The following is a 23884-nucleotide window of genomic DNA, read 5'->3' as shown; positions in this document are numbered from 1 at the left end:
TCGCTGCCGACTTCCTTGACTCGGCTCTCGCGGGCGCTGTGCGGAGGAGGCTCTCTGCGGCGTGTCTGTGCGTGGAGTCCGACGCCTGCCCATTCACGGGTCAGCTCCCACGTCCACTCCTTCCTTCCGATTCCATGTGCAGTCCTAAATAGTATTGCGAGCGAGGGATGGGCGGGGTCCGGACTTGCTTGATAGCGTCTGCTCTGCCAATCCATGGCTTCTTTTCGATTCGTGTTTGTTAGGCTGTACGTTTCAGCCCCATCGAGATTTCCTGCTTTCTACCTAACTCTCCTCCGATCCACCGGCTGTTGATGATGATCCAGGAGTGACGACGGCTCTTGTTTTTTTCGTGTTTGTCGTTCTTGTTCCCTTTTTACGATCGGGGGGGTTTTCCGGCCGGCTTGTTAAGAGATAACAATGGCCACCGCCAACGGCCGGCACGGATCAGAGAGTTTATGTACTGTTTGTTTCCGGGAGAAGAATCCTGTGCAGCGAGAGATTAACTGGCAACTTGATTAACTGCCTATTGTCGCTGTACGTACGTGCAAGCAGGGTTAACGGCTTGCTTTTCTTTCTCAAGCACCAAATTTAATCAACGAGCAACGCGTTGCAGATGACCGCCCCGGCTGCCTTTTTCTACTACTCCTACTACCTTTAGATCGACCCAGCAAAAGCTCGAATTGACACGCAACGACTTGTCACCCTTTTTATCCCCGTGTACACAAGTCGACGTTCGTCGTCCTTTCCAATAATAAACAAGCAATCACGGCGCTGATAATGGAACTCAACACTCGTCAGCACGCACAGATGCGTTCGATCGCGTCCATGGACGGACATCATTAGTGGCAACAGCATCCACTAGCTATAGTATTAGGGGTCTAGGGAGCAAATCACGCACGCAAAGTAAAGAAAGTAGGGCTAGTAGGTTGTAGCAGCAGTAGTACAAGACAAATGTGTATCCATGGATACATGACAAAGCCGCCTTTTCGCAAATCAGGACAAGGGGTGAGAACGCCCAATAACGCCGGCCTTATCGGCGTTTGAGGGTGCCCAGAGGGAGAGGAGAGGCCGGTCGGCACGGCGATATGCCAGCCACAAAGCTCCCAACGGATATATCTTGCAGGCCACGGAATTACAGGAGAAGATGGGTGACCCAAATTACCAAGGAGATAAGGCTAGCGTTTTCTCTGATTATGAAGGCATAGTCTGGTGTTCTGTTTCTTTTAACGAACCATTTTGAACTGAGCATATCCCAGGTGATCTAGTTTCTTGTGCTGAAACCAATCCATCCAGATTCAAGTCCTAGGTTCGACATTGGTATCACATTTCCCTGAATTATTCCATCTTTCGGAAGTGACTCCGTCAATCTCTCAAGATCTGCGGCTTAGTCTTTCGAAAGTGACTTCGTCAATCTCTCAAGATCTGCCGGCTCAGTTTTTCGGAAGTGCTCATAGGGATAGGGTGTGCGTGTGCCTTCATAGGAGTGAGTGTAAGCGCGTGTTGTGAGCGTTTGCGTTTGTACTGTGTTTCTATAAAAAAAAAAGTTCAACGCAAACATATGCCGGAAACAACAAAATTGCCAATTGGAACAGGACTAGAGTGTCATACACTCATTCGGCAGTGTCAATCAGGAAATCAAGTGATAGACTTCATGGTATTACAACTGCCTAGTTGTGCTACACATTGGTGGCGGATATCCCAAATTATATCCTAAAACTAGCAGAGTGTCCGTGCGTTGCCACGAAATTTTCTCGTGCGGGAGATCCGTTTCGTGTGGGGAGTGAAGAGGATGGGAGCTTGCATCCGTGTCGTGCGGGAGATCGAGAGGAGGAGGCTTGCGCTGAGGATGGACGAAGACGGACGGCTTCAGGACCTGGGGTATTAAGTGGCATATTGGACGTAATTTTGGTGACATGACGTACCACGACGTCCGTACCATCATCACCAACTCCAATTTAATATATTGGTATAGATTAAGTAACCATGGGATTAAGATCCTCACTAAAACCTTTCCACGAAGGTTTTGTTCCAAATGGAGCATAATAAAGCTTCTGAATAAGACGGTTTTTTGACTAAACTTTATCAAAACTATTTGGGTATAATTAAGAGTGTTTTGATTATGCTACTCGCAGAACTCTAGTTAGCGGGAACTACAGCCATATATTATTTTTTTCTAGAGAGAAACAACACAAATTGTCTAGTTAGTTGTGGGTATTTGGATGATGTTTTGTAATTTTATCTGGATGCATTGTTGAATAATCATAACTCTAACTTCACAAATAAAGTTGAAGTTATGAATGATACAGCTCTACCAAAGTTGTGGAGCTGAAGCTGCAGTCTCAAAGATAGCATATATACACATGTGAGCGCGCCACAAACAAAATAATGGAGTTATTTTTAAGATTGACTTTGAAAACTTTTTTGACAAGGTAAACTAATTAATTGAACCATTTAGAGCAAACCTTACGCATGAAAGATTTTTCAACGAAATGGTGTTCACGGATTTTGTTTGAGAAAGCACTGTTAACGTCGACCTCGAGAAAGCTTTTATGCCGGGACGGGCCGGAGGAGGGAGGCTGCCGTGGGATGCCCACGCAAAGATTGATTGTTTGATATTGCCATGTCTGGCGTAGCTCCGCTGCTTGGCACTTGCTAAGATGATGGTCAGTTGCAAATGCAGAGCTGTAGGGGATCCCTTGCCTGCGGGTTTAAGAGATTCGTGTCCACGTGCGTTGAAAACGAACTGCACTAAACTATTTAAAACTTTGAGATGAGCAAGCGATTCAAAGATCATTGCCTGAATAATTATACATGGGTCAAATTAATCAATACTTCAGATTGAAATTAACCAAACAATCTTTCATTTGTGCCTGCATTTGGAGCTAAATCCCTCATTGGTCGCTTGAAGGGAGGGTTGAGGGGCGAAGAAAGAGGAGCTATCGGGCAGTAATTATTTTGTTGAAAAGTAAACTTTAGGTAGCATGCATGTTGTCCGTGAGTTACGCCTTTTCTCCAAAGTTAAGTTTTTTTTTTGCGAAAGTGAATGTAAGAGTTAAAGACTTCCATTGTTTGCTAATTATATTGTCAGTATAATTTGAGAACACAATTTTAGAAGAAAGAATAGTAAAAAATCATGTACAATTTTGACTTTGTTTCATACCCTAACCCCCAAAACACTACATATGGCACAAGTGAGTGAGTAGAGTCGTCCGATTGTCATAAGTGTCCAGTGAGGTTAATGAGACGACAACCTGAAAAGAAGGTGTAATCCTTAATTCATGAGAGACAAGAGTAAAGATAAGTCTATGAGACCATATTTACACACAGTGGGGCGTGGGGAGGGGGCGAGTGAAAGGGTGATGCACGATGGTATCATGATGAAAAGACGAGATCTAGGCGAAGCAATCCACAATTATAACTTTGAGGATCTAGGCGAGCATGACGAATCATAGCTGCAACTATCAGAAACTACGTACAAAAGAAAATCTCCTTCCCACGATACATAAAACGTAATAAATACACTACCTACGATAATCGATCCAAGAATAGCATGCAGCAGCCAATCACGCCACGACATTCCCAATGATGTTATTTTGTCGTCCATTTCTAGTTGCATGGATAAGTCGATTGGTTTATGGCAATAAATGCAATGACGTCAATCGTTCAAAAGTAAACTTTTGGTAGCATGTTGTTTGTGAGTTACGCCTTTTTCTCGAGCATTAAGCTCACCTTATCTATTGGCAATAAATAACCCGTTGATGGTTGTTTCTTAAAAAAAAAGAATGTAAGAGCTAAAGACTTCCATTGTTTGCTAATTGTATTGTCAATAAAATTTGAGAAGATATTTTAAAACAAATACTCCCTCTGATACTAAATTCTTGACTCAAATTTGTCAAAAATGGATGTATCTATTTCTAAAAAGTGTCTAGATACATGTAATATTTCGACAACGATTTAGGATCGGAGGGAGTAGTAAACATTCACGCACAATTTGGACTTTGTTCCGTATCCTAACTCCCTAAACACTACATATATGGACATGAAACACTCAAATATCCTAACATTTCCACATGGTCGGCAGCATGTGACAATGGCACAAGTGAGTGAGTGGAGTTGCGGGACACGGCGGGGTTCTCATAAGTGTCTAGTGAGGTTAATGGAAGGATTGATTTATGGGAGGCAAGAGTAAAGATAAGTTTAGGAGACCATTTCTCACGGTGGGGTGTGAGCGGGAAAGACGTGGAAGGGCCGTGCATGATGGTGTCATGAATAAGTGGATTCACAATGAGACCTAGGCGAAGCAATTCACGATGATCACTTTGAGTGGACTAGAGAGACATGACGATTGCGGGTTACAACTATCAGACAATATGTATAAAAGAAATCTCCTTCCCACGCCACATAACCGTTATAACTACGTTACCTACGCACATTGAGCCAAGAATTATTTTCTTTGGCATGCAGCGGCGAAATCACGTCATGGCATGCCCAATGCCTTTTTGCCGCCAACTGCACGGATAAGTCGATCGGTTTATGGCAATAAATACGATGACACTTATCTTTGAAAAGCAAACTTTTGGTATATATTGTCCGTACGATACACCTTTTTCTTTTCTTGGACGTGTTGTTCTTTTTTTTCCATAAGAAAACACAAGAGTCAAAGACTTCCATTGTTTGTTATCTACTCCCTCCGTTTCATGATTCTTGTCTCCAATTTGTCAAAAAATAGATGTATCTATTCCTAAAGAGTGTCTAGATACATGTAATATTTCGACACGAATTATGAAATGGAGGGAGTATAACGAAATCTCTTTTTTCCGGAAAAATAATAATGTATAGGAAGATATTTTGGAAAAACAAAAAATATCAAAATTCACTCACAATTTTCGCCTTTCTCCCGCGCTTGTCCACACAAATTTCGGTCTGTTGTAAACAGACGCTCACAATTTTCTTCCCATTGAAACGTTTCTAGCCGGAGGATGGAAAGCGGTGACGCGACGCTTCTCTTAAGCGAAAGCCACACACACGGGCACAAAAACAAAAAGACGACGAAAAATGAGTAAAAAGGAAAAGAAATTCTGCTTCCTTTCTCTCTCTGGCTCGTTCTTACCTCATCCGCGGGTGACGCGCTAGTGTAAAATTGCAGAGAGAGGAAGCGAAGTCGGAGACGAAGATTCTATTCGCCTCTCTAAACTGCTCTGCTTATACTCTCTCTCCTCTTCTTCTTCTTCGCCTTGTTCGTAGCAGTCTCGTTACCTCCGCCTTTCCTCCTCCCACCCGTCTTCCACTCCCCTCCAATACTCTCCTTTTCCCGCGGCCCAGCTCCTCCCCGCGCCGCGCCGCGGCGACGAGGCAGGCAGAACCTAGGTTGAGAAGATTTCGCCGGGTGCTTTGATCGATTGATGAGCGGCGGGCCGCGGCGGCGCCGACAGCGATGAGGGCGGATCTCAGCACAATCCAGCAGACGCTCACGCCGGAGGCGGCGGCGGCGCTGGCGCGGGCCATGGACGAGGCGGGCCGGCGGAGGCACGGCCAGACCACGCCGCTCCACGTCGCCGCCGCGCTGCTCGCCGCGCCGGCCGGCTTGCTCCGCCAGGCCTGCGCGCGGGCCGCGGCTTCCGGTGGCGCCGGAGCCAACGCCGGTGGCCCCGCCGGCGCGCACCCGCTCCACTGCCGCGCGCTCGAGCTCTGCTTCTCCGTCGCGCTCGACAGGCTCCCTGCCTCGGCGGCGGCGGCGGGCGCGCAGGCGGGCGGGGCGGCCACGCCTCCGGTGTCCAACGCGCTCGTGGCGGCGCTCAAGCGCGCGCAGGCGCAGCAGCGGCGGGGCTGCCCCGAGGCGGCGCAGCAGCCGCTCCTCGCCGTCAAGGTCGAGCTCGAGCAGCTCGTGCTCTCCATCCTCGACGACCCCTCCGTCAGCCGCGTCATGCGCGAGGCGTCCTTCTCTCCGCCACCGTCAAGAACACCATCGAGCAGTCCCTCACCTCGCCCTCCCCGTCCTCCTCCACCTCCGTGTCTACGCCCACCCAGTTCTCCCCTTCCCCTTCCCCGTCCCCTCTCCTGCGCCCCGGCGCCGGCGCCGCCAACGCCTACCTCAACCCTCGCCTGGCGGCCGCCGCTGCTGGAGCCGGCGGTGCGTGCGGCGGGGACGATGCGCGCAAGGTGCTTGACGTCATGCTCAAGCCGACGCGCCGCAACCCGGTGCTCGTGGGAGACGCCGGCCCGGACGCGGTGCTCAAGGAAGCAATTCGGAGGATCCCAACGGCCAGCTCCCCTGCCCTCGCTGCGGCCAAGGTCTTGCAGCTAGAGGCGGAACTCGCCCAGCTCGCCGGCGACATGGCGGCGATAGCGGAGAGGATCGGGGAGCTAGGGGCCGTGATCGAGAGGCTCGTCGGTGAGCATGGCGGGGTGGTTCTTGACCTCGGGGACCTCAAGTGGCTGGTGGAAGGCCCCGCCGCGGCGTCGTCGGAGGGGGGCAAAGCGGCTGTGGCGGAGATGGGGCGTCTGCTCAGGCGTTTCGGGCGCGGTGTTGTGTGGGCCGTCGCCACGGCGGCGTGCGCAACGTACCTCCGGTGCAAGATCTACCACCCAGGGATGGAGGATGAATGGGACCTCCAAGCCGTGCCCATCGCCCGTGGCACACCGCTTGCTGGCGCTGCGCTCAGGTGCGTCAGCCTTGCTATTTCAGCTTCTTTGTTGGATCTAACATGTCTGGCCTTGTTTATTTTCTTGTTCCTTTGATCATCAATCACCTAGTCTTGTTTCCGTTCTGGAACCAAATTATTACTAGTCTGCAATTTCAGCTGAAAAAAGCATTATTTTGGGGAGATGGAAACTTTTATATGATAAATAATCAGGTTTTTTAGTTCAGTGTGATTGGTCCTATCCTACAAAGGTGGTTGTTTTTTGTGTAGCAATAGTAGGCTTCTAATTTCATATCCAGTCTAACTCATTGTACTTCAATTCCGTGGATGTAACGTGTTATTGAATTTTGTAGGCCTGGAGGCAGTGGAATTCTCAGCAACTCGGTGGGGATGTTATCACCAATGCTACGGCCTACGCCGGTGACACCAACATCTCTCCGATGGCCGCCAGGGGGTGACCATACTCAGATGTCAAAGCCAGTCATGTGCATGCTTTGTAAGGGTGGTTATGAGCGTGAGCTCGCCAAGCTTGTGGCGGATCGGGTGGACAAGCCAGCTTCCCGCCCTGAGACTGCCAACCCTAGTTTGCCACACTGGTTGCAGCGCAGCACTGATCAGCAGGTTTGTATTTTTCCATGTTTAAGCTCCACAAAGTTAACCATATCCCTATTGCCATCTTGATTGATATGATCCTTTGCTTCTTGTACAGTCCAAGGAGCAAGAGTTGAAATGGAAGAGGAGCACAGATGACCTAGAGAAGAAATGGCGTGAGACCTGTGTTCGTATCCATTCAACCCGCGCTGGTGCGCCGGCACTCTCCATGCCACTGGCCTCGTTTGGTCCACGCCCGCCTGTCGAGCCCAAATTGGCCATCGCAAGGAGTGCTGCAATTCCCACTCTTAAGATGAACACCAACAGGGAGAAGCCAACGGCCACCCCGACACTTGAGCTCCACAAGAGCCCACCGAGAAGCCCAGTGAAAACCGACCTTATGCTTGGGCGCTTGGACCCTGGCACCAATCCTAGTTTGGAGAAAGAGCAGAAGGAAAGTTACGAGGGGCTCACAGCCATGCAAAGGGCTAAGATAGCTGGAATTTCTGATATTGAGTCCTTCAAGAGGCTCCTCAAGGGGCTGACAGAGAAGGTTAGCTGGCAGTCAGATGCCGCTTCAGCCATCGCTGCTGTTGTGATACAATGCAGATCTGGTAGTGAGAAGCGGCGGAACCTTGGAACAAGGGGTGATATGTGGCTCCTGTTTGTTGGCCCTGATCAGGCAGGTAAACGGAAGATGGTGAATGCATTGTCTGAGCTGATGGTAAACACAAGGCCAGTGGTTGTGAACTTTGGTGGTGACTCCCAGTTGGGCAGGGTTAGGAATGATGGACTGAACATGGGTTTCTGGGGGAAAACTGCGCTCGATCGGGTCACCGAAGCAGTTCGGCAGAACCCATTCTCAGTAATTGTTCTTGAGGGCATTGATCATTTGGACATAGTTGTTCGTGGTAAAATCAAGCGGGCAATGGAGACTGGTCGCCTGCCAGACTCCCGTGGCCGTGAGGTCAGCCTTGGCAATGTCATCTTTGTTCTCACTACCAATTGGATACCTGATGAACTTAAAGGGCCAAATGTTGAGACTTTGCTCCAAGCTGAAGGAAGGATGTTGGAGATAACAAGCTCTGGTTGGCAGCTAGAGCTTTCAGTTGTGGACAAGCAGGTGAAACACCGCGCAGATTGGCTATGTGATGATGTTCGCCCTGCAAAGGTAGCAAAAGAACTGTCGAGCGGCCATGGTCTGTCGCTTGACCTTAATTTGGCAGTTGGTCTGGTGGATGACACCGAGGGTTCGCATAACTCCAGCGATGTCTCAGTGGAGCAAGACCAAGATAAAGGACAGCTTGCTGTCATGTGTTCAGCACCAGTCCCGGACCGCGATCTATTGGAACTCGTTGACGATGCTATCGTGTTTCGACCAGTTGATTTTTGTCCATTTAGGAAGACTATTACAGATTGCTTATCAGCGAAATTTGAGTCAGTCATTGGGAGCAGCAACGCATTCAGAATCGATGAAGATGCCATTGACCGTATGGCTGGCAGCATCTGGCTCAACGATGAGAAGCTTGAGGACTGGGCTGGGAAAGTACTCATGCCGAGCATTGAGCGATTGTGGCACAATGTGAAGCGTGATAATGCGCGTGCTGTTGTCCGTCTCGCATCAGTTGCGGACAAGGCATCACCAAGGTGGGGAGGGGGCAGGGAAGGGCTACCGGCGTCGGTAACAATCGCCATAGATGGCATGTAGAGGAAATTGGAGAAAGTAAATTCTTTGTAAGATAGATATGTAAATATTTGGGAGAACTCCCTTATTGTTATAAGCCTAGGAGAGGGAGGAAAGATATCCTTTGGTTGTCAGATAGGCATGAAGGTTATAGATCTTATAACACCCAAATGTGACTATAGTTTTGACAATATTTATAGCTATGTTCCTTGAAACAAAAAAAGAGGATATTTTCCGTTGCCTGATGTTGCAAGGATTGACAGTGTAGAGAGAGTAAATAATGATACCTGATATGTTGTCTTGGTCCTGAAACCAGATCAGACCAAACTAGCTCTTGTAATGGATGAGGCATGGAGCATACATCAAGCAAATTTTATTGTCTGTTTTAATTTGTGTGAATATATGCTCCTGCCTTTTGTATGTGTTCGCAAGTTTATGGAAGAAGATCGAATTGGATATAGAACGTCGACATGCTTTTATCAAGTTAGTAAATTTGGAAAGACACGGCAATATTCCCGTAGCTTATGATTCTCGGTCACTTATTAAAACTATTTTGTCATATTTTGCTCGATTATCTTTTTTGCACATCGTTTTCATGATTGAAACCAGACATGTATCTTGGCCATACCGTTGTCCTTGTCGAACCCCTCCTTCCACAAAATTTCGAGAAACTTTTTAAAACATATTCTCAGTTTCTCACAGCTTTACCCTATGACCACATTTGTCACCAGATAACTCTCTCATTTGTAATTCCCTTCGAAGGTTGACCATACAGATAGCTATCACTTATTGATGTTATTTTTCGAAATTTTGTGGCATGTCTTCTTCCTTCTTGCTTCCTCATGAATCGTCGCGAGATTATACTTTAGAAATAAAATCCAAGATTTTGTCTCATCTGTTTTTTTTTCTTGTGGCATGTGGCCAATTAGGTGGCTCCCTGCCACTAAGCTTAACCACCCATATTTAACTAATGTGTGTAGTTAAGTGGCAGGATTAGCTCCACCAATACTATGTTTGGAGCTGACTCACCTTGTAGTATTTTATCCTATGATGGAAAAAAGGAACCTTTTGGTCTAAACCAAATGGCCACTTTTCAGCCTAATTGTGGTCCCACATTGATGTGGCAGATCACCAACCAGAATCAACTTGGAAACATTCTATGCTTGTTTATACGATGCTAATCTTGGTGCCACTTGTGAAGCCTTGTATTTAAAAGAAGCTTTACATAAGTCACAATGGAAACACATACCCTTCCAGAAACGGAATAGTGACGGCCCTGTTTGCCAGTGACCCTGGAAGATGATAACTTCAATTCATTAGTAGTGGGTCCATCTGTCAGACAGATTATGTGTGCACACCGTGAGTACACGTCTGATTGTCATGCTTTCTTCTTTAATCACTCAAGTTGGCATCATATTTGTTTATGTGCCAAGTTGAGTGACTCAAACTTTGCAAAAAGTGCCTTTCTTCCCATGTGACAAAAGATATTTTGTCTTACTAACATAAAAGCCAAGAGAGGAGAAAAATGGTGGATCTAGAAACCTTCTCAGAGGCAGATAAACTTAGTTTTCATGGTCCACATCCACTTGCCGTTAAGAGATTATTTAGACGCTACTACTGCAGCAGGGGTCGTAGGTAATTCATTTTAGTCACTGATCATGCCGGAAAAGTTCTGGCTTGGTGGGCGCCATTAATGTCTAATTGGCTATGGTCAGTTGCTAATCTGGCCATGTCTCTTTTTTCAATTTTCGCAATCACTTCTTTTTAACTTAACCTTTATTGCTTCTTGTCTCATGTGTAGACTGAAAGTGACATCGTCTGGCAACAGGCAGCTTGGCTTTGGTTGATATTTTGTACCCTCCCCCGTTTCTAAATTCTTGTACTCTCTCTGATCCATATTACTTGTCGAAATATTATATGTATCTAGACGTTTTTTAAACATAAATACATTCATATTTGGGCAAATTTGAGACAACTAATATGAATCGGAGGGAGTATCTTCTATTTTAACTATGTGATTTTGAATAGTGGAATGCTTTGGCTTGTAATTAACCTAATGATTTAGCCATGGAAGGTTAATTTGTGCCCAAATTAAGGAAAAGTTGTTGAGAGGGCAAATCGCAACTCAGGTCTAGCTATTACCGACTTCAAATTGTGTATAAAAAACTTTGCTCAAATTCATATTGTCTTTGTATTGCGATGGGTTGTGATACTCTCATTTGATTGTGCTGCTTTTAACTAGTGTTTTCTCTTTTCAAAAAGGGAACGTCCCTGGCCTCAGCTTTTAACTGATGTACCGTGTGGCTATCAACTTTTGTGTAACTGTCATAAATGGAGTTGAGAGCTTTGTCCCGCTTGTGATGCGCTAAGTTCAACTTATTTCGTATGTCCTTGTGTGAAAAAAGTAGCGATGGAATGTCGTGTTGTTTGACCAAGACGATTTTAGTTTAAGTTGACTATCTAACAATAAATTTTTTTAAATAAAATACAATTACATCCATGTACATAATTCATATCTCTCTTTTGTTTTTTGAACTCTCATCCCTAGCTCCCATGGTGGTATACCACCAATCCACAAACTCTCATCTCTAGCTCTCCATACCCATTGCCAGCATGGTGGACATCCAGCTGTATGTAGCACCAATATCCGCCGGTAGGAAAAGCTGATCTGTCTAAGAAATTATAGATGATCGCCGGCCACCCGATACAAAAGTGTCCACCTCTATGAGGGCAAGCCCTATCAACATCGATGTTGGTTCATTACTCTCACACAACTTGTGGCAAGCGATAGGGGGGACTCTAGGTTGTTTGAGTAGGAGGCGGTAGGAAGCTTCCGCGCGTCCTAACACACCGCATCAAGTCGCAGAGGGCTGCCGTGAGCAGCGCTGCCCGTCAACGTCGACCCTCTAGCTTTTGTGAGTTGGGTTGCCGGTCCATGCGCGATGTTGCGCATGATGGTTTGGCGTTCCGACGAGCTCCCTAGTGTGGTTGGTCCTTCGGATCTAGCTTGATGGGTCTCAGCTTCTCTTTCCTAGCTCGTTTGGTTTCACTGCTATGTTGGGTTCTCTGCCTGCGGTGCATGTGTGATGACTACAGGCGAAAACCTAGCGCCGATTTTGCCGGTGTGGACGACGTCAATGTCCATCTTTTGGAAGGTGTCGTCTCGTAGCCCCGTTGCATCTCATCCCTATGTGGTCTGGTCTAGTTTTTCTCAGAGCGAGAGCTCATATTCGTTTTATTTGTATCAAGCAACAAACGGCGTTTTCGGTCCTTTCACGCGCAAAAACTGGTATGCAATGCTGCCTTTAAGAGATGTTTTGAGTGCCGGCACAGCCTTTGAGGGACAGGGGAGACGTGGGGAGGAGAGGACTTTAGATGGAGGGGGGCAGATGCTGTTTGCGTGCAAAGTCCAAGGAGGAGGCGGCAAAGGGGCAGACAGGGGAGCCTTTTCTGCACATTCATGCCATCATGGTGGCCGATCCAGCCCCTTCAATCATGCCAGGCCAGGGACTCGATCGTCACTGTTCGCCTCCGTCACCCGCACGTTCGCAATCCCCCTCTCTCGCGTTCGCACGTTGCAATGCAAGTACTAGCTCTCTTTTTTTTTTTAAAAAGAGGGAAATCAATCGACAGACGTAGCCCTTCGTTTCTGGTCACCTGTACGCTCTCTCCGATCTTAAATTTTTGTTCTTGTTTTAGTTCAAATTTAGGATCGGATGAGAACTTTCAACTTCATTTGCTTCAAACAAATAAATTAGGTTTTAGAAAAATGTAGTACTCCCTTTAATCCTAAATTCTTGTCGTTGTTTAGAGAAGGAATATTATTTTGGAATTTTAATTCATTTAACTAAACTAAGTAGGGTGGGAGAATACAACGTCTCTGGTCTCACGAGTAGGTCGACTGAGGTGTGAGTGACAATATTATTATTTTTTCCACTGATTAGGGGCTTATTAAGTTTGGAGGAAAATAAAACATAGGAAATGGTAGCACTCTCCGTACAATGGAATTGTCCAACCTCATTCCTATAGAAAGAGAGGTTAAATCCAATGTTCATTTTCCTCCAAAAACATAAGAAATCCATGGATTCATAATTAATCACTTTGCTTGTTTTCTACGAAATGAATGCATCTATAGTAAAATTTCCAAAAAAAATACCCAATCATTTGGATTTCTTATGAAAATCCTCTAAACCGAATGAGACCTAGATGTATAGGTGATTTGGAATTCAAATGGTCCGGTGCAGTGCAGCATATTTTAGCACGCGCTGCAGCTACAGCTATAGCTTGGTGAAAGATGCAAAAAAAGGGGATGCATATGCGAGCTCGCTTTTTCTATCGCACGGAGCATTAGAATCTGGAACCTGGTTGTATTTGGCATGCATGATTTATCTCAACTTTGTTTGCCTCCATCCATGAAAAACCTCATGTATATCGTTTAACATGACAAAGGATACCATGACTTGGTCTATATCAGCATTTATGCCCCTGTCTTTGCCGCCATTAATTGTCGTTCTTCCTTTTGTTTTATTTATTTTCTTTTGCGAGGGAATTAATTAATTAATTGTGGGTCTTCAACACTGTAGCCAGGTAGGGATGCCGGGTGCATGATGTTCTCTTGCTTTCACATGCCCTTTTCACAGGAAGAAAGAAAAATAAAATTCTTTTAATGATCCTGAGCTGTATTTCAATTACTTTTCTGGATATTTAATTCTTATCGGAGCACGTACGACAAAGTGGTTCCATTTGGACCACAGCTTTGGTTTGGTCTCTAGTTCCTCCTGATGTCACTTCAATTGCTATCTTTTGAACAGAGCCCCAATTAAGCACAATTAATGCTGCATATATATGTGGATCATCATTTGCAACTTGGGCAATGATCCAAACTTGGCATCTGTTCGTCTAAAAATATCCTGTCAATGTTGAGGAGATTTTTCATTGAGGAAAGATTGAGTCTACTAGTAGTAGATCGAGCACACAGGATATGTAGCTAGGCGGCCCTCAAGCAAGCAGCTAGGCAGGGTGCATGGCATGGGTGGCCACAGGGTGGAAATAATTGAAGAGCCGTTTATTACAAGGCAGCCAAGGATCAGGAGAAAGTCTAAGGAGATGGGCGCTGGCTAGCTCTGAAAGATGCATTGCATTTTCCAGGTTCATAGAATCAAGCAGGAGAGGACAAGGATACTTTTAAAACTGAAAAGGAGGTTTGGCCCCACTCCCAAGTCCCCAGCTGCATTTGCATGTGCATCCATTTATTTGCTTTTGCTGCAGACCTAACAATGGTTTTGTTTGGTGCTCTCCACTCATGGCCATGGACTACTCCATAATCCATACTCTCCGTCTCTCTCACCTCATGTTATTTTCCTGCATGCTTATAGTTAACAAGCTAAATGATTGAATTGACCACCTTATAATTGGTGGGAGAGGTTGACCAAGTAAGATTATTGCCCAAGTAAAAGTATCAATGTCGAGTTATGGTCATTAAAAAAAATCAGAGCTATCCCTTTCATAGGCGTCCCTTTCTGATGGACGAATTATCATGTTACAATTTCTCAAAGGATATAAACTTGGGGCAAATATTGGTGAAACAAACTAGAAACAACACTAAAACATCCACATCATATACACAAGGGGCATCGAATATTTTCTTCACATAGGACTGGTAACAAGTAGTGTTCAAGCAGTTCATATTATCTATATAAATATTGTAGTTATCCGCAAGAACACCAAGAGACCAATGGAGCAAAACTATGCCTCATGAGAGGAAAAAAAAACATATTGCAGTTCGGAGTGAGTCGGCAGCCAAAATTTATGCACGGTAGACTAGCTTTCAAGATCTCATAGTAAAAACAAGTTGGTTCGAATTGGTACTTGGTTTATTTTATAAAAACACAAACTTTAGAGTTCAGAATATCTTTCAGGAGGTGCTGACGTGAGCAATTTCAGCATGTACTGTCCCGAGAATGTGGTGGATGAAAAAACATCTCCAGTCTCCACAAGGGACTAGAGCAACTTGCAAACTGTGGATGAAGAATCAGAAGAAAGTTAAAAGACTATACATTTTTAAAAGAAAATACATATTGATAATTTTCCATCCACATAATTTTTTGAAAATGCGGGACGGGTTTTTCTGTAAAAAGAATGCATCCCGCCCGAGCCCTTCGGTTGCCACGTCAACCCGCACGTGAGCCACTTATTCGACGTGGCGGTTTAAAAGAACGATTTGGAGTAAACAAATACAAAACAGACAAGTTTTTGCTACCGACTCAAGGAATTTTGAGTTGTTCGACCAAAGTGAGCGAGATTTACCAATGTTTTACGGCGGGTGTAATTTGCTCAAATTAAGGAAAACTTTAGTTAGCATTCTTCCTTAGTTGTCAAGTTTAGACCCCTTGGAGGCCTGGAGGGGGTGTTAATTAACATTTCAGATGCTCTAAGGATATAGTGTAAATTAACCGGATTTAAACACAAAAACAGCTATCTCCAAAACAGAAAAAATAATCCATAAGTAGATCAGCAGCGCGCATGCAGTCAGGCATGACAGACATTGCATCATATGCAGCTTGACAATTCCCTAGCTCCTAAGAACAACATCCCAGCATGGGTACAATCAGAGAGATCCAGCGAGTGATCCATTCATAAAGCTAGAAAGGTGCTTTGCCTTGCCTGATCTGACCCTGATCCAGATGAGTTAGCTAGCTATAGGCGATGATCAGATGAGACCTACTAGGCTTGGCTTGCTGGCGCTCTGTCACCTCTCTGCCTGCTTGCTTGCCTTCCTTTCCTTACCTGATGGACTGCCAAGGATAGGATAGCCACAGGTAACCAACCAGCCCACGAGGCCCACGAGGGATTCTTGAACGCATTTCCTTCCCTACTCCTTTGTACTACTAGCATGCAATTATGGGGGAGGGGACGGCGAAAAGGCAACAGGGTCATCTCAGAACTCAGATGCCATTGCCAACTGCAAAAGGTTTTCATGGCCAAAAGGCATCGTCAGAAAGGCAAAGGCGACCTGCTTTGTCTACCGAATCTGGCGTGTGCATGCATGTATAGTATAGATGCAACCTATGGATGGAGTATGTGAGTGAGTGCTTGCAAAACTGCCATGCAATGTGACTTTTGGTGCATCTGCAAGTGCATGCTGGCCCTCACTTTCAGGTACCGGTGACAGAATGGGATTCCAAGTGTTCTTTTTCAGTTTTTCTGTGTGTGTGTTTTCTGCCGGTGTTTCTCGTCACGTTTGCATAATTTAAAGTGTGCAAAGTGGTGAGCATATATGAATAAAGCCTTTTCTCCCTCCAGCTTCTAGATCATTGGGGGAATAAAGTAAGCCCTTGGTGTTCAGCTATCAATCTATCATTGGTTGGGTTTAGGGAAAAACATAAAGCTAGTCATCGTCGACCGGCTCTTCGCTGTGCCACAAAGAATTACTACTGTTGATAGTGAAGAGAAAAGAAGAGAGAAGACATATAGTCAAACTCTTAGAATGAGAGATGATCTTTATTTCTTTATGTTGTTTTCTCTTATCGTTGACTTTCCGTTTTGATGAAATATGCAACTGTGTTTGGTGTCTTGTATTCATGGTTAAATTAACCACCTCTAGCAACAAAATTCGAGGTTGTTAAACCTCCAGCAGTGAAGCAAAGCTAGCAAAAGCAGTCCAATATGACACACCTAATAATAACAGTGTGGTTGCAACCTCAACTCTGAGATCATTTCTTGTACGTACAGAAGATGAATGTCTCGTCAGTGATGGAATTAAGATTCACATCTTAATTCTTTCCTTTCAAGCATATGCACATAATGATATATTCTCACCCCGCGAGATGATGCTTTCCAACAACTTTGTAATCCCCTAGTTCAATTCCTTCCTGTCGTCTCCTCCTTGTGAAGATCTAGCTAGGCACATACATGAATGCACATCATCTCATGGGTCTTAGTCAGCTGATGCATGTCTTTTTGTAGTTACATCAGCTATTAGGTGCCCTAAACAAGGCACTTAAACATTCACCTGGTTTGTTAATCAGTTGGCCGGCCCGATCGAGTTGATTAATGTGACAAAAGTGCTGTCCTGTCTGCTTGCATCATTGGACTTTTGACCTTTCCCAACTCCCGACATTTGTAAATGTCTCTTGCCTGCTAGCTAGATCCAGTCAAGTTTTCCCAAGAGAACCAGCGTGTGAATGAAATTTTATTTAGGCCAAGTAATCTGTCAGTGTGATGACAACATGTAGCGTCCGTCCAAAGTCCAAACTGCAAAAAGGTACTAGGAGTACTAACGCTGTACTAAACCAAGAACGCTTATTATGATGGCCGGAGTAGTAATGATTTAAATAAAACACTTTTACTTGCAAAAAGGAATTCAAGGTGTACAGTTCAGTTGGAGAAAAATGAGCAAACTAGTATGATTCTCAAATAACCGTATATCGATATCCAAATTAAGATCCAGCCTTCAAGAACGACTGTACATTTTTTTTTTGCGGGTGAAGAACGACTGTACATTGTACACGATCCCGTTGGATCTAAATGAACAACATCATTCGCCTGCAGCAAATGCATCCCCAGTGCACTGCATACATTCATATGGCCTGACCAACCGACCGGCATGAAGTTGCAATTCAATCTTAGCCCTAAATTTTCTCAGCATTGAATCTGCCACCACTGCAGTGCAGTACCAGTACCGGCACAATCTGCAGGCACAGACTGCCTAGGCACCTTTTTACACCGTTCTCCTTTTGCTCACAGTTAAGTCGCCATTTATGATGGTCTCAAAACACATGCGAGAATGATTGAGCAGCTGAAAAGGTGTTGTTACCAGTTACCAGGGCACAGAATCTATTGATGTACAGTAGCAGATGCAGCCTTGTTTGTACAGAAGATTGATGGACAATGTACTCATATATAGCTGAAGCAGCCTTATTGCTGGAGTACAGACGCAATGAATGAATGTGGGACAATTTGCAAGAGCACGTGGTTGGATGGGGATTTAGATTTGAGACTGATCACGGTTTCAACCTGCATGCAAGCAATGAGACCAGGATAGCAATCCTTCTGCAACCTGTCGACAAAGAAAACTTTCACTCAAATAAACAAACTAAGTATGATCAACAAGAGAGCAATCTACAACAGCAGCTAGCATGACAACATATGATGTATGTTGTGGCCTACTGGCTACTACCATTGAATACTCTTAACTTCAGATCTCAAGACGTATCTACAAGTTCCAGGTCAAACTTTTCATTGCTACACAAACTTTTCCTATTACTAGTACATAACAGCATAAAGCCTGTTCCTCGAAGCACACCTTCAATACAGTAACAAAACTAATCAGAGTCTGATGAGTTGCCAGTGTCTGATTGCCGAACACTTCGTTTGCTGGTGGTGGTTTGCTTGGAAGGATTTGCAGGTCCTTCTCCATCAAGGAAGATCACTTGAGCTTTTGCAATGCGTTCCTCCAGATCTTCAGTGCTGAAGTCATCTTTACCACCAAGCTCATCAAACCCAACCTGGTAGTACCGGGAAAGTAATTAATATCTAACGACATTTTTCAGCGTGCTAAGAAATGACTCTGAACTGGTCTTACCACATAATCCTCAACCTTGGCATTCTTTACTAGAGCAAGAGTTGGGAGCACAACAATCCTTAGTTTTTCGGTCAAAAAGGGAGACTTCTCAGCATGAACTTTGATAAACCGTGTTTCTACATGCTGTTTTGCAAGAATTGACATGTGTTTATCCATGACCTGCAGGCCAACAGAGGAGGATATAAGAAGATGCTTTTGGACAATGCAAGGTTCAGCAAAATATCAATGATACCATCTATGCAAACAACCGACCTGACGAATACATCATAACTGCACTAACTAGCAGAACAAACACAGCAGAGGAACATTAGCTCCGAAACTATAAAGGAAAAAAGAGTGAACTGATATCAGCATTGTGCAGACACCAGCATGGAGTTTTTCCAAAACACAAAGTACACAGATGGAAGTCATGTAGACATGGATTATAACCAGCAACATACAAAATAAAATGGTGATGATTATACCAAAATTGTAAATCTGCTGGAAAGAAGAAGAAATAGAATGGATTGGACACAATGTCATTCAATGAGCGACAACAAATGACAATGCGTCGGCCATTCACGTGGACGACCCCTTCTCCACTAGCCCATCTAGCAGAGCAAGGATGCAGATGAGCAGGAGAGAAGCGAGATGGGCTATCAAAGAAGATGACGTTAACTAGAGCCCACCATGCCGAACAGATAAGGCCACTTCCTGGGCTTTGCACCTATCCCTCCTCATGTAGCTGCTCCTTCTCACTATGATCATTGCACCTCTCCACTTCAAGGCCTCGTCCATGCATGCCAAAGCTGAACAAGCAGTGGTGCTGCGTCTGCTCATCTTGCCCCCTCTTTTCACTTTTCCAGGTGGAATGTTCAGGTAGCTTCTTCCCTTGTCTCTTTTCCCTCTTATTTGTGCTATGGTTCTCAAAACCCGAGTTCTGAAATTTTAGGTTAGTTCTTAGTTGATTGATGTATTTCTGTTGAATTCATGAGAAGCCATGAAATAGGTGAACATGTGGGCGTGTGATCTTCCAAATTTTGGTATTTTGTTGCTAACCTAGTTGAACCGAACATCCCGTGTGAAAACAGCCATTTTTTTTTACTTCCCCCCTGATTGAGAGAGAGAGAGAGTGCATTGTATATGAAATGGAGCGCACCGGCCACAGGTCAGATGGGTCATTTTCTTTGTCCTTGTGACTGAGAAAGGATTAAATTAAGTTACTGCTGAGGGGTTTTATCAATTGGCTCACCAACTTGGGTACCCTGTAGATCTTGCACATCAACTTGTGGTATTTTAGCAATTGCCATCCAACCTAGGTGTATACGAACATTTCACATAGTTCAAGAAGCATGATTTAACCTCATCTTACCTAGCTGGAACAAACAATAAGCAAGATTGCCTATTCAATGACCTTGCTTCTCACCACTTTACAGGTGGTTATAAAACTAGGCCCCACCCCAACAAAAAACGATGTATGCGCTATTGTGCCAAAACAACACAAAAATACAAAATATAGCTCTTCCGCTCCAAAAAGAAATACAAAATATAGGTCCTTGCATGAAAACACGAAACATAGGCATTAAACAAACAGCTCTAGGCACTGAAGTTTACCTATACATGCACAAAATAGAAGGAATGTACTACACAGCATGTACTTGGTGACATTTGTAAAATGTAACGGGCATGATCGGCGCAGAAGTAGACATAAGCAGTCAAATGATAGTACTCCCTCCATTCCATAATTCTTGTCGAAATATCACATGCATCTAGACGCTTTTTAGGAATGGATACATCCATTTTTGGGCAAATTTGAGACAAGAATTATGGAATGGAGGGAGTAGATCATAAGCTAACCCCATCAATATAGTTAGAGCAACAAGTCAGAAACATAATCTCTCATTCAAATCCCAGCACGAGGGCTCAAAGGGAGGGAGGGAGATCTATTTCTAATAAATGGTGTCAAAGAACCATATGTAAGAAATTAGGATAGAGCAGCATATTAACTACAAACCCTGGAGCGCACATTAAACTAAAACTGCATTTGTCAATTGGATTTATTACATCTAGGGATTTTGTTTACCAAGGCATACACAGACCTTCTCACCCCATGTACTAATCCATATCTATACATCTATAAATACAAATATAAAAAAGCACGAGTTGAGTGGGATGCTTTTAATACCAACCATCCAAAAATATATATTCCATTTTCATAATTCTCATCCAACGGCTGTGCACAAATTTGGAGCCTCCTTTAATCAATTTTATTTTAATTGGCATGACTAATACTATTAATAACCTACTTTTTACCTTTGGATTTTTTCTCTCCCATCGCCACTCCTGAAATGCATTCATGACGGCATATAAGATGTATGTGCGGCTTAATTTACACTTGTCAACACGTGCATTCACGCACACGGTTGCTAGTAGGATATAGACAGACTAGTGATGCGGTGATACCTTGGGAACCTATCACATGTTTATAGACAAACATTATGTAGCAATTATCTATTTGAGCCCAACACTAAAAAATCATCATCAGATTAGTTTTAGCTCTATGACATTACCATTCAAATCAAAGCTATACGTAAGTTAAACTTCAGGTTGAATACCTGTAGGTACATTTTACGTACTTACTTGCAAATTGCTCTAGCTAACGCCACAAGACCAAAGAAACCCCTCAACATCTTGCCACGCATAAATCTAGCCTGCATACACTCACATATGAGCCCCCATGCAACGACAGCACCTGGCCAGTGGTTTGTTGTGCAGACGGTTGGAGATGTTGGACTGGAGTGGAGGAAGCAGCGACTGGGGCACCATTGCAACTGCCTCCAGTGCTATGCCAGCCACGAAGATGCGAAAGCGCACAGTTCAGCAGTCACCAGGTTGAGGTGCATCATGGAGGCCCAGGACTGGGGATGCTAATGCTGTCAAAGTGGGAATGCTTTGATGGCTACAACCAAGCTGCACCATCAAGGCCAATTGGTTTTCTCTAACCAACCAAAAGGACATCATCAACAGAAAGAAGAGAGTCGAGGGAAGTCTGTGGTGCGCTTGCTCCAAACCATCATTTCCGGCTGCTTGTCATTTTGTCTCTTCCACATAACCATCAGAGCCAGCCAGACGTTATTGCTGCCTGTGGGCTGTGAAATGTAAATGCATGTGTGCATGCCGTGTCTAACTTTCTTGTTCTTGTGAGCAAATTGCAGATAGAAACATACCTACACGTGTTGATCTTCAACAACAACTAACAAGGAGTACCTTACGTACAGATGGTATGACTTGAATTGCGTATAGCTTAGGCCACCAAGTCACAACTTATGATCACTTCAATTTGTGGGCCACTACATATATGGCGCTTGTAAATTTTATCCAACAGGTATGGCCTTTCCCTCTAGGGCATCCAGCATGCATTTTCACAAACGTGAGGACATTGGACTCTAGAAACAAATAACTATTCCTTAGGAGATGATACTTTTGGCACACACAAACAGACCTAGAAAAAAGAAATATCAAACAAGTATTGACTTAACCCTCTAGGCTTCCCCTTTATATTTACTTATTTTTGAAACAGTGAACTATTGGTAACACAATGAGCAACATGGGTGGGCTGCGGAGAAGAAACGTCTGTGTCACAAGAACTAGCTCTCAACGAACTGGAATCAAATTCAACGGATCAAGTTGTTGGCTGACACCTATAATTCATTTGATATCCCTCAGCCTTCGCCTTCTCACCTCCCCTATGTCGTTGCTCCACAAATCTGACATTGACCCACACTTCACCCTTCCCTTACCACCCACCATCGCAAGCGACCATCAAAACTGTTACTCTGCCCAGGTCTGGGAGGAACCTGTAATGGGGGAAAGGACACAGATGTTGTCCTTCCCTGCTCATCCTCCCTTTCACCTCCAACTCCTTGATCACAGCTAACAAGAGGTCACCAGCGTAACCGTCAGGATCCTACTTCATGTAGCACTGCTGCATCAAATCTGCAGGTGCCAAAGATTTGAGGCTTGGCAGTTCAGCCCCTTCAAGACCTTATATCCATCCTCAAGGAGAAGCCTCCAACCTTCAGACCAACTTCTCGTGCAACAGGTCTCCTCACACTGTCCAGATCGACGACCAAACTGCCTAATGTTTGCTGCATCGTTTTTCTTTTCTTTTCTTGGCAGTCTTCTTTCTCGTTCTTGTTCGTGTTTCCTATTCTCTTGTTGGCTGGTTTGATAATGAATTGTTCTTCTTCTTTTTTGTTCGGTTCACATTCAATTCCAAATGGCAGCCAAACAAGGAACTAGAACTGATATTACGCAGAATCGGATTCAAATCCTATTAAAATATATTGATTGGATCAATCTAATTCGATTCTATGGAGCCAAAACAGGGTGCAAGCTTCATTTCATTAATAAAAGGGAAGTAATTTAAATTGGAAGTAGTGAGAGGTGCTTAGTTGGAGTGTCAACAAGTTGATAACAGGAAGTTGAAGAGCATGGCTTGTGCGGTGGAAATGAAGTTGTGTCACTCAATATTGCAGATGTCATCGAAATTTCAGGAGTTCAGTTAAGAACTAGAACGACAGCAAAAGTATTAAATCCACTTCAAGACATCCCGATCTTCCTAAAAATACAACAAGACCTAATCAGAACAGCATTGTCTACAGAAGACAATTTACTACGAGATCCACATCTCAAAACACCATTTGTACCACACACACCTCAACAACGCAATTGCTGGGGTTTTTCTGCAACTCAGTCCAAGATCCAATCCGATCTTAACCTCTCTTTAAAAAAAAAGAAGGAAGCCAAAGAGCGCACCTTGCACGGCCAGTTATCGCGGTAGAAGTGGCAGACGAGGCGCTCGCTGGCCTTGGCGGCGGAGAAGAACTCCTTCTCGGGGACCTCGGCGTACTCGCCGTGCCCCAGGGCGCGCCACTTGGCCCGGCGCTCGGCCGCGCGGCGCATCTGCAGCATCCGGCGCTCGCGGAGCGCCTCGATGTCGTCCGGGTCGAGCCGTTCGAGCGCGGCGATCTCCTCGTCGAGCTTGTCCTCGACCGCCTTGGCCACCGACAGGACCTGTTTCTCCAAGATCTGGGGCAGTCGGGCCACGCCGTGTCAGAGAAGGGAGAGGGGGATGCAACAGGAGTGCAGTAGGCCGGAGATGGGTGAATTACCTGGCCGACGACGCCGTCCATGGCGGCGACGGGAGGATGCAGACCGAGATCGGAAGAGGGGAGAGCGTGCAGTGTAGAGGGAAGCAGGTGGAGTTTGCTCGGAGGAATGCGAAGCCCGGTGATGCCGAGTTTTGTGAAGGAACTGCTGGGCCGGGCCGGGCCGTGAGGTCGCTGGTTCTGGAATCTCACAGATGGGCCCAAACTAGCCCAGCCCAGCCTATTACTGAAGCAT

General features: G+C 45.0%; 2 protein-coding genes and 1 long non-coding RNA gene across 3 annotated transcripts; 2 read left to right on the top strand and 1 right to left on the bottom strand.

Moving 5' to 3' along the window:
* Positions 1-5129: 5129 nt before the first annotated feature.
* On the top strand, positions 5130-9315 carry LOC100826244 (protein SMAX1-like). Its single transcript, XM_010236218.3, has 3 exons — positions 5130-6662; positions 6995-7262; positions 7351-9315. The coding sequence occupies exons 1-3, from the start codon at positions 6172-6174 to the stop codon at positions 8938-8940; spliced, it is 2349 nt and encodes a 782-aa protein (XP_010234520.2). The 5' UTR covers positions 5130-6171; the 3' UTR covers positions 8941-9315.
* A 6089-nt stretch (positions 9316-15404) lies between these two features.
* On the top strand, positions 15405-16556 carry LOC112271567. The gene is made up of 2 exons (XR_002964698.1): positions 15405-16074; positions 16219-16556. It is a non-coding gene; the product is annotated as an uncharacterized LOC112271567 (long non-coding RNA).
* Positions 16557-17977: 1421 nt separating this feature from the next.
* LOC100829818 (thioredoxin domain-containing protein 9 homolog) lies at positions 17978-23797 on the bottom strand. Its single transcript, XM_003573564.4, has 4 exons — positions 23653-23797; positions 23297-23569; positions 18500-18658; positions 17978-18422 (listed from the first exon to the last, which is right to left on the bottom strand). The coding sequence occupies exons 1-4, from the start codon at positions 23671-23673 to the stop codon at positions 18240-18242; spliced, it is 636 nt and encodes a 211-aa protein (XP_003573612.1). The 5' UTR covers positions 23674-23797; the 3' UTR covers positions 17978-18239.
* Positions 23798-23884: the final 87 nt, after the last annotated feature.

Source organism: Brachypodium distachyon, chromosome 3 (assembly GCF_000005505.3).
Source record: "Brachypodium distachyon strain Bd21 chromosome 3, Brachypodium_distachyon_v3.0, whole genome shotgun sequence".
Taxonomy (NCBI): domain Eukaryota; kingdom Viridiplantae; phylum Streptophyta; class Magnoliopsida; order Poales; family Poaceae; genus Brachypodium; species Brachypodium distachyon.
The sequence above is the reverse complement of the archived record's forward strand: the minus strand, read 5'-3'. Positions and strand labels throughout refer to the sequence as shown.

Excerpts from the sequence above, each read along its gene's own strand:
- LOC100829818 (XM_003573564.4), bottom strand. The coding sequence starts at position 23,673 with ATGGACGGCGTCGTCGGCCAG. Across the intron at positions 18,659-23,296 it reads GCGATAACTGGCCGTGCAAG|GTCATGGATAAACACATGTC; the intron begins GTGCGCTCTTTG and ends GTTGGCCTGCAG. Across the intron at positions 18,423-18,499 it reads CCAAGGTTGAGGATTATGTG|GTTGGGTTTGATGAGCTTGG; the intron begins GTAAGACCAGTT and ends CGGTACTACCAG.
- LOC100826244 (XM_010236218.3), top strand. The coding sequence starts at position 6,172 with ATGCTCAAGCCGACGCGCCGCAACCCGGTGCTCGTGGGAGACGCCGGC. Across the intron at positions 6,663-6,994 it reads CTTGCTGGCGCTGCGCTCAG|GCCTGGAGGCAGTGGAATTC; the intron begins GTGCGTCAGCCT and ends TGAATTTTGTAG. Across the intron at positions 7,263-7,350 it reads AGCGCAGCACTGATCAGCAG|TCCAAGGAGCAAGAGTTGAA; the intron begins GTTTGTATTTTT and ends CTTCTTGTACAG.